The sequence below is a fragment of the Primulina huaijiensis genome, chromosome 3, assembly GCF_012295235.1.
Source record: "Primulina huaijiensis isolate GDHJ02 chromosome 3, ASM1229523v2, whole genome shotgun sequence".
In the NCBI taxonomy this organism is placed as follows: domain Eukaryota; kingdom Viridiplantae; phylum Streptophyta; class Magnoliopsida; order Lamiales; family Gesneriaceae; genus Primulina; species Primulina huaijiensis.
Genome location: NC_133308.1, coordinates 26,786,518 through 26,802,503, shown reverse-complemented (window position 1 = coordinate 26,802,503; position 15,986 = coordinate 26,786,518). Strand labels below are relative to the sequence as shown.

Genomic DNA, 15,986 nt, shown 5'->3' with positions numbered 1-15,986 from the left:
CACATGAGGATTTGTCTGGGTTCTTTAGCCAGACAACAATATCTAATAACATGGTTCAAAGAATCATGAAAGAAAATCCTAGTCTACAGAGATACCAAGGATTCTCTGCAGGACAGGTAGAAAAGTTCTTAGGAAATCTTGGCCTAAGAAACAGAAAGCATCATCTAATCTATAAAGTCTCCAGAAGGGAAATGGCAATCCCAATGGAACTTACGGGAAATAGAATGGAGATGCAATTAATTCCTTCTGAAGAAATAAAGGAGGAATTACAAAAACTCAAGATCGAAGTAGCAAGGACTATGTCCTGGATTCATATTGGAGCAATCCAAATTATGATAAAAGCTACTTTCAAAGAAGGTATTGATTCACCCATTGATATTGCTATATGCGATAAAAGAATGGGGAACCTTCAAGATTCAGTACTGGGAACTATCTCAGGAAATCTCTGTGCAGGAAAGATTGTAGGAGTTATCTATCCACGGATAGCTTACAACCTGGCAGATCGAGATTTTAGCCGAGCCTTGACATTACATCAAAATTTCAAGGAGAAAAGGCTAATGAAGGAAGGTAATAGACCATATTCTATTACCTATCAAATCTCATATGCTTTATCTAATACACATCATTCAGAGTTGTTTATTAGAAATGAGTTTATTGAGATACCAGAAATATTTGGAAAAGTTGCTCAGGCAATTTATCCAGAACGAGTTGAGTTTCCGGTAATACAGGAAACAGATATCCAAATACAAGACAAACCGATTCTACAAAGGAATCAAAGTCTTAGATTGGAATCAAGAAGACTATCTTTTCAAGGAGATAGGATTACAAGCTACAGATGGGGAAAAACCCCTGTTCAAGAAATCCAACATGAGCTAAAAAGTTTTTCAACAATAGGAAAGCTTAGATGCCCAGAAGGGTGGAAGGAAGTCGAAATAGTATTTGATATTACGAAACAAAGGAATCAATTTCCTTGTAATACCATCTACTATTTAGAACAACCTATGATAGGAACTTACCAAGGAATGATCCAAGTTGGAGAATTGGAAGTTCATATCACAGGAAGTCCAGGAAAAGAATCAGATCAACTGATTCTTGGACTAGAGTTTCTTGAGGAACATAAACCTTGGAAACGTCTAGAGTATGGAATGGAGTTTATGGCAGAAGATAAGATGTGGAAAATCCAATGACCACAAGTCCATTCTCCATATACGTTCCAGTCGGAATGTTATATGAACAATATAAGGCAGAATATTTTGCTGCTTATATTGATTCAGGTGCTGGTATTTGTACAGCAAAACGAGGAGTTTTTCCAACAAGTTTGGAAGAAGAATTACCAAAGATTGCTGGAAGAGATTTTTCCAGAAGAATCTTAATCTTATGTAAAGGGATTAAGATGACTGAAATAATGATTGGCGGTGCTGGGCAAACACCTTGGTATAAGGTGAAGACACCACCAATTTATTTTCATGATACAGGAGCTGACATTTTACTAGGAAACAATTTCCTACAAATGTTCAAATCCTATACTCAAGAAAATGAGACAAGAAAATTAGTGTTTACAACTCCTTGTAACCACAAAATCATAGTCCAGAGACTAAGAGAGGCATTTTACAGAAAATTGCCAATCCAGTTTCGCAGCAAGCGTGGTGATTCAGGACAACTTCTGAACCCAAAAATGAAAGATTCTAGAAGGTTTGGAGAAACAATGCTCCAGTTAAGAGCAGATAAAGAACTCCAACCAGAAGAGATAGAATGCCTTAAGATAGCTCTACATAAAAATGAAGTAGAGTTTGAATCTAAGGTATCCCTGGAAGATGTCAAGAAGAGGATCAAGGAAAATTATAATGAAGATCCCTTGGCATGGTGGGACAGAAATCAACTCAAAGCTTGCCTTAAAATTAAGGAAGGCAAAGAGTATGAATTTGTCCGCTGCAAGCCTATCCCAATGAATATCATTGACCAAAGGGATATGCAGATTATAATCAAGGAACATTTGGACCTTGGATTAATCAAAGCAGGAATGTCACCATATAGTAGTCCAGGTTTTCTGGTAAGGAATCATGGTGAGATAAAACGAGGAAAACCCAGATTAGTTATTAATTATCAAGAAATTAATAAGATTCTGGAGTTTGATGGGTATTTTATACCTAGTAGAGAACATCTAATAAGTTGCATACGCAACGCCAAGATATTCTCTAAGTTCGACTGTAAGTCTGGATTTTACCAGATTAGGATGCAAGAAGAAAGTAAGAAATTCACAGCTTTCTCTACACCTCAGGGACATTATATTTGGGAAGTATTACCAATGGGATTGGCTAATTCACCCCAGATATTTCAAAGAAAAATGGATAATCTTTTTAAAGATTATTTTAAGTTTATGTTTGTTTATATTGATGATGTTTTAATAGCATCTAAAGATATGAATGAACATGTTAAGCATTTGGAGATTTTCTCCAATGTCTGTAAAAAAGAAGGACTGGTCTTATCTGAAAAGAAAGCAGTCATTGCAACAAGGAAGATTGAATTCCTCGGAATTGAAATCGATGAATCAGGAATTATTCTGCAAGAACACATAGTAGAAAAAGTGCAGAATTTTCCAGAAAGACTCAACGACAAGAAGCAACTTCAAAGTTTTTTAGGAGTTGTTAATTTTGCTGGGATGTTTATTAAAAACCTAGCAAAACACAGGAAAATCTTTAGTCCATTATTGAAAAAAGATGCTAGATTTATATGGACAGATGAACACACAAAAGGACTATGCCAATTAAAGAAGATTTGTAAGAATCTTCCAAAAATGGCTATTCCTCAAGATGAGGATAATCTGGTATTGTATACCGATGCCAGTGATCATTGGTGGGCATCAGTTCTTACTAAGCTCACACCAGAGGGAGAACAACCATGCAGATATTGTAGCGGTTTATTCTCAGATGCAGAAGCCATAAGATGGCATATCAACGAAAAGGAATTTTATGCAGTAAAAAGAGCTTTTGAAAAATGGCCATTATTTTTACTTGCAAAGAAATTCACTTTGAAAGTTGATAACACACAGGTGAAAGCGTTCTTAAGGAATAGAATTGAATCTAAACCTGAGAAGGCCAGATTATTAAGATGGCAGGCATTATGTCAAAATTATATTTTTGATATTATGATAATTAAATCTCATGAAAATATTCTTGCAGATTTTTTAACAAGAGATGGACAGCATTGACATTGATGCTATTATCAAGATGCAGAGGCATTTGAGGGAACACCTTGAAATGCTTCAAACCGAGTTCAACAAGTTGGCCGTAAACGCAGAAGTTGCGGGAAGGCTACAACAAGCCGATAAGAGAATTGTCTCTGATCGAATTACAGGATGTTTACAGGCATATACTCAGTTATGGTCTGTAATGCAAAGGCCTATCCTCCAAGGCATTGAGAAACCATTGGTTTCCCAAATGGAGAGTTTTCGAGTACAGGACTCTATACCTGTAGCGAGGGATTCAAATACCCTTTGCACAAGTGTTAAGTCGGGATCATCTATAGATGAGTCGGCTAAAACAAAAATTGAGACTCCAGATCCTTATCTCGAGTCCTCAAGTCAACCCTTCACCTCGGGGATTGAAGAGGGAGAGATCAACCTTAGGCCTCGTACTGACAAAGGCAAAACTAAGGTTGGTACTAATGAAAATGTAATTTCTCCATTTCAGGTTTACCAACAGAATTGGGAGAAATTAAACACAAGAATTGGCATCAACCCAGCTATGGTTCGAGTTGATATTGCAGGAAAATATCCTAGGGTATGGATGAAACAAAATTCATATCCAAAGGAGGTCAAAGCCTGGTATGAATTTGGGGCTCTTGCCTCAGTTTATACTACTTCGCCCAGCTTCCCGGAGATATCAGCATTACCAAAATGGATTCAGGAAGCTGTTCATGAGACTTGGGCAAATAATGATCATTTGTCCAGAGGAGATGTTTTGGAGCTATACTTTTTCAGTACAGCACCAGAACCAGCAGGAAAAGGCTGACACGAAGCCTTTCATTTTATCAAGCTAAGGAGGCCAGACATGAATTCTCAAAAATTTATAAAGGATCCTCCTACAAATGAAACCCCCTTAGTCTCTTCATTTAATGAAGATGATATGTCTACCAGGAGAGCATGGGGTATCTGGGTCTGTCTCACAGAGATGGACAAAGTCAAGTTTCCATTTAAGTTTTACCAAAATTCTTTAAATGGATCATTCCTGTTAAACACTATGACAGGAAAAACTACAAGCTTTGCAGAAGATCTATTCGAAAAGAAAAGAAATCTTCTATGGAACAGCAAGATGCCGGCAAGTAAAGAGACTCGCCGAAAGTTCTGTAATATGGCACACATAGGAAGATGGTCAGAAAACATCTGCCTTGAATGCCAGAATCAGAAAGAACCGGAATTCGGTAAAGGTTTCAAACCGAGATCTGATCGGAAACATTTTACCGAAGCAAGGACAAGTGGGGAAGGACCACATTCACATTTTCCTCGAGGATACAAAAAGCCGAAGATTCCTCGACAAAATTAAAGGGGAGATGTGACTAAACCCACTCACCAAAAAGAAAATCCACCATGTGAGTGGAAGGACAGGACCACCAATAATCGGTGGAAAAATGACAAAGAACATCGGATACCTTATCTTTAAAGATAAAGGAAATCCAATCAAAACAAGAAACTGGACCCAAAAATTTACAATATAAATACGGGTAATTTGGAACCAGTAAAACACACCAGAAAAATCAAAACTCAAAGATGTATCGAGTATATCTTAAAGTTTTGAAAAGAAGGATAAATTACAAGAGAAGTGAAGCTGCTGCTCTTAGATCAATAATTAAGATGTACAAAGAAAAGGGTGATGAGATAACAGCAAATCTATTCCAGACTCATCTCTATTGGTATCTCGGAGAATTAAAAGAAGATGAGAAGTTGATTGCTAGATTAATGNTGAAAGTTTTAAAAAGAAGAATCAAGTATAAGAGGAGTGAGGCTGCAGCTCTCAGAAAAATTATAAAGATGTATAAAGAAAAAGAAGACANTCTATAAATAATGCAGAAAGAAAGAAGTGAAGATCATCGAACATTTTCCTCATTTCTTTCAAAAACCAATTGTAATATCTTCTCTTTCTAGTTTATGTGTTTTCAAGTTTCGGCTACTATAAGTAGCTAAGCAAGTTCCTCCTCCTCTACAAGAGGTTTCAATGTAATAAAAGATGTTTGTGTTTGAATAAAGAGATCTTTTGCTCTTAGCCCCTCTCATGTATTATTTTCAAAATTTTATTTTATACCGTACACCTTAAGGTAGGAAACGAATTAAGGTTGTGCCAAGTGCTGCTGAAGGAATCTGCGTCTGTAAACCATCGGTTGCGATTGTGTGGTTGGACTGTGAGGAGCAGTTCGTAAAATACGGTGGATATAACCCGGTGGTACTCCGGTCAAAAAGGTATACGATTTAATTTATCTTACGGAAGCATGATGGGCCATTATTTAGAAAAGAAAAATCAATTATTTGAAAAAGGGTTTTGAGGGGTATTATGGGAAACTAGGTACTAAATCTAAACTTTGAAAGATTCTTGTACTGATACGTAAGTTGCCCAAAATAATTCAATTGGTGATCGAGCTGTAATTACATAAATGCCCTTGAAATTACCAAACTACACAATAGCATATTTGGTAGAAAGAATTCTCATCTAATTTTTTATACTTAAAATTAATATGACATTGAAATAATGAGAATGATCATTTTATCCAATTTGAATAGATTTAAAAAATATTTTTTTTTAAAATACTTCACGAGATAACGTGGGAAAGCTCCATCTAAACATAAAATCCGAGCCATTAATACTATTCAGTGCTAAGAGATGGGGTCAGGGTACCTAATCAAGAATCCAATACATGAAACTTTGGCACAGGATGATGGAAACCAATTAACAATTTTTCCTCGGTCTTCATGTCAGCTAATGATATCAGCCAAGTTCCCCTCTCTTCTTCATTTTAATGCAAGGATTTAGGGAGAATGGAGGGAAATAGAAATTTCAAGCCAGATCCAGTCCAATCTGCTAGTAGAAATTCAATAGTATATATTTGTGATGACTTGAGTATTTCTTTTTTGATTGTTCTCCCCGAGCATTGTTAAGAGTTGTATCTAGTCGTAGTAGATATTCCAAAAATATTATTGAAGTGGAAATCTCATATTTCCGATTTTTAACGTAAATGCAGAAGTTGGATTGTTGACTGTTATCGAAGTTGAACTATAATGTAATATTGACTGCTATGTTTATGAATACAGTTTGGATACATCTCTAGGATTAATTTAGACTATTTGTTATGACCGAGTAGGAAATTGTGGAACTTATAAATTATATACAACTGAACATAGCACGAAACACAACATATTTACACACGCACACTCACATGCACTCGCATGCACATGCATATTACCAATACCAGAAAACAACCGCTTGTATACAAAGTTTCTGCAACTAAAACTACCAAAGTTCGAGAATATCAAGAATTTGAGAGGCTCAGGAACCTCCCTTCTCGTTTTTCTCGTTTTCAGCGAACCGCAACACATCTCTGGCCATTGAATAAAATGATTGCGCAGTATCGTGCATCTCTGTAGTTTTAATGTTGATTCCCTGCCCAGAACAAATCGTTTTATGTTTTAGTTTAATTCAAGAATGCAAGACAAATGATTCAGAATGAAAATTAACTTCATGACTTGGTTTGGGAAGCCAACAACCACAGAGACGACTCAGCTCGGTTTTTATCAAATTTGGTTCGACAAACTAATCATAGCTACACAAGAAGAAACTCCGGGCCTGTAAAGAGGGGGATGTCATACCTGCAATTTCCTCATATTTTCGCCGAGCTTGGACCTAGCAATATTTGCAACGCTCGACTCCTTCATACAAACATACAAATAACTTTATCAGACATATGGCCAAGTTTCACTCTTCAAATTTTTGCAACTAAATGAAATAATAATTTTCCAGAGGGACTTAGGGAGGGAAAAAAACTGTTCAGGTGTAATTTGATCAGTGCAGCATGTCATCAAGTTAGATTTAAGCCTCACGAGGATTAATTATATTTGTCTTGGGCTTGTGGATTTATATACTCACACCAGAAGAAGAATAGCCATATTTTTTCTTTATTTGATCAATAGCACCGGTCTTCTCGTCTTGTAGCTCGTGCACGGGTACTTTCTCATTCTTAACCTTCGCATATTTCAACTTACCTGCAAAAGGAAAAAAAAAATAGTGCATGTGATGGCAATTTTTCATTTGTAATAATCTATTCTGGACTTACCTTTTATTGCCCAAAATTTGTTTGTAATATTCTGTTTATTCAATCCGGCAATAACTGGATATCCTTTTGGTTTCTCTTTCACGTCCTCAATGTCGATATCATCTTGAAAAAAAACAAGAATTGATAATTGGCAACCGGAAGAACACTCGAAAAATAATTTTGAAAGTAAAGAAACAAAAAATAAATACATGTTCCAGATTATGCCCGTCTCTTTTTCATTGTTTTTTATTTCACTTGTTCTTGCTCACTTATTATGGCGATTTTCACTTTTTTGATTGGATTTTCTTTTAAGTTTCTTAAAAAATAAGACATATACAAAAAGATGTTTAAAATTTGTCACAAAAATACCTATATCCAGCTCCACGTCTTCCTCACTCATAGTAACCTTTGTCTCAATTTCATTTTGAATTGCGAAGTTAGCTTTTGAAAATATCAATGATAGTTCTTCAATACTTCTTCTAGAATCACGGCTTTCCACCTCAAGCCCTGTCTTTGATTTTGTAGTGTTATTGTCTTTCACCAATGATCCAAATATACCCTATCAATCCAAATCAGTCAGAAAAAAATTTCCAAAAAATATCTACACACTACACATCTTTTAGACGAGCCCATTAACACCTTTTTCTTTTCCTTGAGGGGAGCCGAAGAGATACCGATGCACCCTTGGGCATGGACGAGGTCTTTGTTAAAAACTTGGGTGACGGAGTCCAGAAGCCTTGGATGGATGGAGTAGGCAACAATAGCATGCAAAATACAGGTAAAAATAAGCATAAACTCGCTCTGTTTTGCCCAATTGCATAGCATAAACAAAATAAATAGTGATTAGTTTAATTGTTTGTGGGCAAAGTTTGAAGAAGTCAGCAAGAAAAATTAGATCCAGAAAAAACATTTTTCTGAAAAAATGGTGTTTAGTTGGAATATTTTTTTCCAAAGACATTTAAAAATCTGAAAACCAAAAGCCAAAAATGTGGATTCTATGGTATCTGCTTCGCAGACTAAAAACAAACCCTTCTCTACTGTCCTGCCCAAACATAAAGCTGTTTTTATTTTTTTTTTAAATACTTAAAAAACCATCGTAAATATTTCTACACCCGAAATCTCATGTAAATCTTTTTTGATAGATCTTATTACCTGTAAGCCTCCTTGTGTAGCAAAGTTGACACAAAAAGTAGTTCTTGATTGCCATTGACCTGATTATACAAGGAGAATATAAAGCTTATCAGCTAACAGACCTTGTGAGATAACTTGGCAGAAAAGTGAAAAATGGAAACTTACAATAATGAGTTCACCATCCTGGGATGATGAAACTATAATGTCCGATGTTGAGGGTGACTTCAAGGTTGAAAATGCGAAGCCTCTAACTGAACTTTCCTTTGCAAGAGATAGTTCAGGCAGCGACCTGGAATTTTAAATCAACAGTGATAAGATGGTGACAAACAACAAGGTAAATTATGGGAGAGTGACATATTTTCTAGATGAAAACATATGCATTTTCGTGCTCGCCCCCAAGTCAAACTACTGATGCTTCCAGTTTAGATAGTCAAATAGATACCAGCATGTAAGGAATCATCACCTAATCTCAATTTTTCCACTGGTGAAAAGAAGCAAAAGTCCATCATCAGAAGATCCAAAAGTTGATGCCCAGAAACAAGAGGAATTGAACTTCTTTTTATAGAGTACTTTCCTGACACCCTGACACGAGATCATAAAAATGGAATGGAAAAAATCAGCTGGCTTTTTCTGCAAAGTTACAGTAACCTATACATGATAGTAGTGCTCATACCTGGACTACATGCGATAAGGAATATACATAAACCGCTTTTTCAGAACAAAGCAATACCAATGATTGCTTTGTAATGGTGTTGTTGGAATTGATGTTATCCGATATTCCTTGTACATCTGTCAAGAAGTATGGACGCTTACATTTTAGATATTTCAGTGTACAAGCTATGAGACACAAGCACCATCTTCCAAATCGCAAGAAAAAGAAAATCTAATAAGAAACGATACTCACCCAAAATCCGTGTATATAAAGCTCTAGATGGTTTCTTTGGACGAACCGAACTGGAGCTTAGTGTATTTCCCGAGTCACACTCGAGTGCCAAAACTGATGAATCTTTTGTTGCCACAAGCAAAATATTTTTTTCAAAACCATGGAAGCTGCAAGTCTCAAAATGTGTTGAAATGATCCCCTTTGAAAATTCACTGGCAATGAGTCTTTGATACAAGATGGTAGGCCCTTCCACATCAACCAACGAAACCTGTAGTTATAATACAGAAATAAATTAAGAATCTTTCTTGTAGGATGTTTGACTCCACAATAATAAAAAAACTGACTGAATTGAACAGGGAATTTAGACAAAAGAGAAAAGGAAATCTTACATATCCTTGGTCTGTCCCAACAGCAAGTTGTTTTAGATTTTTTGTCATGTTTATGGACAGTACGGCACCGTTAACCTTGACAAGTTTGATTCTGTTAATAATGTGGTTGCTTCCTTTCTTTGAAATTCCTGGTAACCGTCATAAATCTTTCAAAAATCCAAATGAAGCACCAAAGTTTTTGTTCTCGGAACATGATATTGATAGACCCGAATCCAACATCACAACTGAATTTGCTCAATTAGCAGTGAGAATATCTACAGTGACTGGTAATTTAATTTGATGCAAATTAGAGGGCAAATTTAGTACCTTGAAAAGATACAAAAGAGCTCTGTGGAGCAAATGTTTCAGATTTGAATACGTATATGCGAACCTGAATGAAAGATTAGCATTAAATGTTAGTACACTGTAGATCATAACATAGTTTATTGACAGGACTGTATTACCATTCCACTTTTATCTCCAGACACAAGAGTATGAGACTCGAAGTCAAAGTGCAATGCTGTCAATGCGCAGCCACTCACAGAAAAATTATCATCACTCTGCACAATCAAATCAAAATAAAACAGGATTGCTCCCAGGAAGAAAATACTCATTTTCATTGATCCATATACATGATCTACATGTTTCAACAGTAAAAGAACTGGAATCGATCGATGGATTTATCAAAACAAACAAGAGATGAAGCTAAATTACAAATACCTAAGTTGTCTCAAAACTTCTTCATTACCTGTTGAGTTATAGATGCTACTTGAAGGAAAAGAGGGCAAGATGCATCCCAGAAGTTAATTGTTCCATTATCATGTCCAGTTATAAACAGGTTTTTATCCCTGGTGAGTGGACTAAAAGTCATTGAATTTGAATTACTTCCGTCTTTTAGCTTTCTTTCAAATGGAAAAAGTGGCAAACTGTTTTTTGCCACAATACTGAATTCCTGCAGCACAATTATAATATATCAACAAATATTGACATTATGATTTTTCTCATATCAACATTATTATCATATTTGCCAAGGCCTATGCACATACCTCATCTGACGAATACGGCATGGATGGAATACATGTCATAAATTTTGATACAGTGATGCTTGAATCTCCATAAGGTAACTTTATCATTTGCTCCTTCGGAAGTGAAGGTGATGATTTGTTTTGGCACTGTACCAGGTACCTTTCAATCAAACAATCATCATAGGAGTAGATATGACTTGATTTCCCCAGCAAAAGAAGAGAATCATGTCTTTTATGTTCGATGGAGCTTGTAATAATCTCCAAGTCAACTAGAGACTCGGGGGGACTAAGCGTCAGTTTAATTGTGCGAGATTCAGTATGTTCATTTAGTAGAACTACCTGTAACATGACATTCTTACGCAAATTAGAAAAGTAAATCCATGCAGTAAAGTCCTTTCTCTATGGAATCTGGTCTGTGATACTTTTGTAAATTGATTATAGCTAACACCTGGAATTTTAGATATTTAAAATATTTTATTTTATATAACCAGAAAACATGGCGTCTCTATCCCAGTATTGCTAGAGAAAATATAGGCTGAATACGTTATCAAGTTCTTTATTTTCCAGTAGTAAAATGAGGTAAAAATTAAGACAATTCTAAAAAAAAAAATGACCGTTCGATTTCTAAGAACATAAACAGTGTGTTAAGGGCAATATGATACCTGTAAGTTGGTAGAAAAATTTTCGGACATTCCTAAAACGTATAGTCGACTTGATTTTCCATCTGCATCAATCCATTTTAACTTCGATATTGGAATTTTGTCCACTTTGTATCCAAGATTCAGCTTACAAACAGGTGTTATTTGACCACCACTTGTTTCATTTATTGATACTTGTTCGGTCTTAGAATCAGATGGGCATGGAACACTCCACAGGAGTATATCTCCATTGCTGTAACCAACAGCAACTTTAGTTCCAGTCATGGATACCCAACAAGCTGCCGTTACCTTCTTTGTTTCTTGATATAGAGATTGCAATGTGGTACTAACACTAGTAAAAATGACTGTACTTTCTTGAATCTCCCATAATGTAATAACTCCATCACAATGGATAATAAGTACCCTGAAATGATATGAAAGAAATATCGTATTGATTATTGAAATCATGCAACAAGATCTATGCTCCTTTCATAGAGATTAAGCCACAAGAAACAAATTCAACTTATTTTAGCTTAACGGTCATTAAGCATTTTTATAAAAGAGAAGCCTGAAAATTAAGGGAGATTATTTATGTGGTCGGAGATTACCTTTTAGTTTCTGCTGTAGGTTGGGGCAGTATATATTTTACAGCAATCTCACTTTCAACTTCATTGTTTTTGCCTGTATATGGATTGATCATCAGGTAACATGCAAAATGTTCAGAAAACAGTACACATAGTAAAACAAATGACTGCGTCAGACAAAGTATTTATTAAATAAATGGGAGAAAAATATGCGCTGTTCAATTTCAAGAGATAAAAATTCATAGAGTGCTCAACGGGATTCAATCCTACCACGAGAAGCTGAAAGAGGGATATGGTATATCATTTGTTCAATGTTCCGTTGCTCTTGATCGACCCTCAGGACTGATATATAACCAGCAGAATCTCCAACATACCTACAGAAAACAAGAAACGTATATAAAAAACATAGAACTTGATATATGTGTAAACTGAATCCTGACTGTGTTTGATGACATTACAGGTAAGGTGCATGCTGTATGGCATGAATTGAGGTGATTTCCTTTTCATACCGATGGACAGTGGACAAGCACTTGGTATCTATATCCCATACCTATAATGATTCTTTTAAAATATTAGATATAAGAAATAAATTACCTCAAGCCACATATGTTGATCAAGAGATATTTTACAATCAAATAAATGTAGTGGTAAGTCGACTAACTTGCCTCGATATGGTTATTGACATTTACATTCACAAGGACGCCTTGGTTCTCCATAAACTGTCAACAAATATTTTTACTTGACATCAGTAACCAACATTGAAAAGTGTGAAATTTTTAAGGATGCCTCATTCCCAGTACATGGAGCCGAAGCACTAAATCTTTCTTATAAGCATACACATCACATAAGTCGGAGGAAGATATGTGAATAGTTTACCAGCAAAATCTTGCTCGGTACTGTTTCTGGTGATTCCAGCAGAGCTTGTGATCCATCTTTGCCATATAATTTGATTCGTCCATCTCTGAGAGGAGGGTGGGTAAGATTATTATCTACTTAAAAGTTAAACCTTGTAGAGTTGACAAAACCTTCCTACAAAGTATATCAAAATTTTGAAGACTTCCTCAGTCAATTTCATCGTTTAAGGTGATGAGAAAGGATACTAGGGGTCATAGAAACCACCATAACAATTCCTTCATTTATTATGAAGAAAAACTTGACAACCAGTGAATGACTATGCGAAACAAAATTATGAATAACTTCCGTAAACATGGTATCGCTGCATGAATAACACAAAGACATTCTAGTATCTGGTAAGAAATACTGAATAAACTCTAAAGAAGAAATAGCAATATTATTTAGACCAAAATCTGAAACAGAAACTCACTTAGTTGCAAGAGCAAGGATTTGTCGAATCGAGTTATACTTCAGCAACAAAGATCCAGGTGGAATCCCATAATGGAAAACCAAGCGGGGGTCTACATCATCAGGTTTCAAAGTATCTGAAAGCCCCCCAGGCTGCAAAGACAATGTACTAAGGTTAGAAAAATAAAAATAAATAACCAAATTATTTGATGAATATTTCATTAAATCTTTCGACAAGTCTGAGAATTTGTTTTAAAACTTCACTCAAAAAATTTAAATTGAAATTTCCTACGTGCCTTCATAGGCTGCTTTTCTTTGTAGGATAAGTTACATAACTCTTCATAATTCTTTTATATATTCTGATGTTATTATGTTTGGCCAACATTATCCAAAATAATCATCTTCTTTTGAATCCAAATTTAAATTACGATCTCCAAAACTGTATAAAATATTTGCCCGGATGTTGACCTTGAGATGCTGATTGAAGCCATTCACTATTATTATTTAAACCTGTATTTTAGTTTCTTATGTATAAAGCTGTTCAAAACACGTTGAGTTGTTTATAACTCGGCCAACACCCCAACGAAATTGTATACGTATTCTCGCGTAAAAGATTATTAGCTTTAACAACGAACAACACAATTCAGTAATTTCAGAATTTAGGCCTATACATTTTTGTCAGCTCTGAAGCCAACATAATGCATATGTTTTTTATTAGGAAAAATTCTAAGTTGGATGAAGACATTTTTTTGAATGATGGAAGGTACAAATTTACAAGTTTCAGGACTTCATCCACTATGCATGTAAACTATGTGTGCCGCACTCCAAAAACTAATCAAAACATTTGATTCTCAATGGTTTTTATCATTTGAATACATGCTTGATTAGAAACCATCAGAAATATTTGTTTCCCTATTAAAATAGCCAACTCACAACTAACATTCCAAATGAAACTTTGGACTGTTCTATTTCTAAAGTAGGATAAAATGCACTTTATCCCTTAACTAAGCAATACTCTTTTGTTACCTCTTGTTTTCTTCGCTTGGTTCATACTTATAAAATCACATTCGAGCCATATAAGTATCGATTCTTACACTCAATCAAACTGCAAAAAAAAAAAAATATTTCTTCTTTTGCCAAAAAATAGGAAAAGTGATGAAAAAGGTTGTAAAACATCGTTTTGGAAAACTCATTCCCTATTGTCTATTTTCCCAAACAATTAATGAATAAGAAGCAATTTTAGGATAGATCTTTAACTAACATTAAAATTCTTTCTTTTTGGTGCTATCCTAAAATCTCTACTTACTGAAAAAATGTAAACAATATATTTCTTAACATCTTCCAAATTTAGCATATTTTCCAAATTCGTCATTTCTCATAAACTTAAATGCATTATATGGATTCATACAATATTTATCCTTAACTTTTTCCATACTTGATTTATTTCTTCATTCTTTTGTCTAAAAATAGTAATTTTTTTTAAAATAAAAGAGAAACTGCTGTTGCAACAACGCCCAACAAAATCCAGTGTTACTGCTTTCTACCATTTCCATACTAACTTTTTTTCTGATTTCAATGTAGCACTTTTAAAATATTACATTATATTCTCCTCATTGCCAAAAATACATGCTAATTTTCCAGGCTAATTGTCGTAAACTGCAATTAGCACAATCATCATACATAAAAAATTGTAAATCCGAATAGTCAGAAAAAAATTCAAACATACAGATGATCTTAGAGTAAAAATTTTCCGGGATGGAATCACTATTTTCAAAAGAAAAACAATATATAGATGTCAACCGCTCAACCGAAATTGTAACACTTGAAAAAGGGCAATTACAAATCCACTATATCCTAAGAATTTAACATGTAAGCCTCTATGCTTTTCCCAACTTCGATCACAAGAAAAAAGAAGGATTTTAACAGACAAAATAATAATTAAAAAAAACACACACACACACACACACACACAAAAACAAAGTATTGCAAAAGGCACGAAATTACAAATCAAGAACAGCATACTATACACCCACAAAGCAACAAGATTTTGGACTAATACAAAGACGGGTTCGGAGAAAAAGATAAGAGATTTAGGCAGAAACATGGATAACACACATTACCTTCTTCAAAGAAGCCTTTTCAACAAGTTTCTTGACGAAAATAGCCATGGACTTTAAAAGGGTCTGTCTCTCCTTCAGATCAGTAAAGTGTTACTAAAAATAGACAAACCCAAGAAAATAATCATAATAATGATAATAAAAAAAAACTATACAGTATTCGGTGAAGTAGAAGGAAAGCAAGGTGATGTTTCTTGGAGAGAATCGCCAATGGGTTGGTTTGCGGACACACCGATGAAATAAATAAATAAATAAACGAATGACACCAAAGAAAGAATCACAGGAATTGAATATAAATATCGTAACGGTTGGATTTAATTTGCTTGCAGTTAATCGGGAGTGGGGGCAGGTGACTTGGCCGGTGGGTATTTTTTATTATTTATTTGCTCCATTTTTTTGTTTGAATGCGTACACGTGTAAGTTGACAACGTTTGATCCCATAACTCGCAAGACACACGGCCTTTGTTTTTGTCGGGGTATGAGAGTGATTCTCGTCTCTCGATTACCATATCTTCTACCCATACCACCGACCGAATCAAATCCACTTGTCCAAACATAAATCATCCTTCTGCAGCTTTGTATGAAATTCACTCTCTTTCATTTTGAAGTACATTAACTATTTTTGTTGAGTAGAGTTATCAA

The 15,986-nt window shown here is 35.0% G+C and overlaps 1 protein-coding gene across 3 annotated transcripts; it reads right to left on the bottom strand.

The window, feature by feature from the left end:
• Positions 1-6,329: 6,329 nt before the first annotated feature.
• LOC140974198 (uncharacterized) lies at positions 6,330-15,650 on the bottom strand. Of its 3 annotated transcripts, none has more exons than XM_073437512.1 (25): positions 15,500-15,650; positions 15,348-15,419; positions 13,250-13,380; positions 12,802-12,886; positions 12,591-12,644; positions 12,384-12,475; positions 12,196-12,299; positions 11,950-12,022; positions 11,366-11,765; positions 10,725-11,042; positions 10,427-10,630; positions 10,143-10,238; positions 10,006-10,069; positions 9,700-9,827; positions 9,332-9,578; positions 9,101-9,216; positions 8,891-9,009; positions 8,593-8,716; positions 8,449-8,507; positions 7,936-8,032; positions 7,666-7,855; positions 7,318-7,419; positions 7,131-7,246; positions 6,854-6,913; positions 6,330-6,647 (listed from the first exon to the last, which is right to left on the bottom strand). In XM_073437512.1, exons 2-25 carry the CDS (start codon positions 15,393-15,395, stop codon positions 6,534-6,536), a joined length of 3,141 nt encoding a protein of 1,046 aa, XP_073293613.1. In that variant the 5' UTR covers positions 15,396-15,419; positions 15,500-15,650; the 3' UTR covers positions 6,330-6,533. The 3 variants fall into 3 exon arrangements, with proteins under 3 accessions (XP_073293613.1, XP_073293614.1, XP_073293615.1); XM_073437513.1 differs by having other exon boundaries at positions 15,348-15,410; positions 15,500-15,586; XM_073437514.1 differs by having other exon boundaries at positions 12,199-12,299; positions 15,348-15,601.
• Between the last annotated feature and the right edge of the window lie 336 nt (positions 15,651-15,986).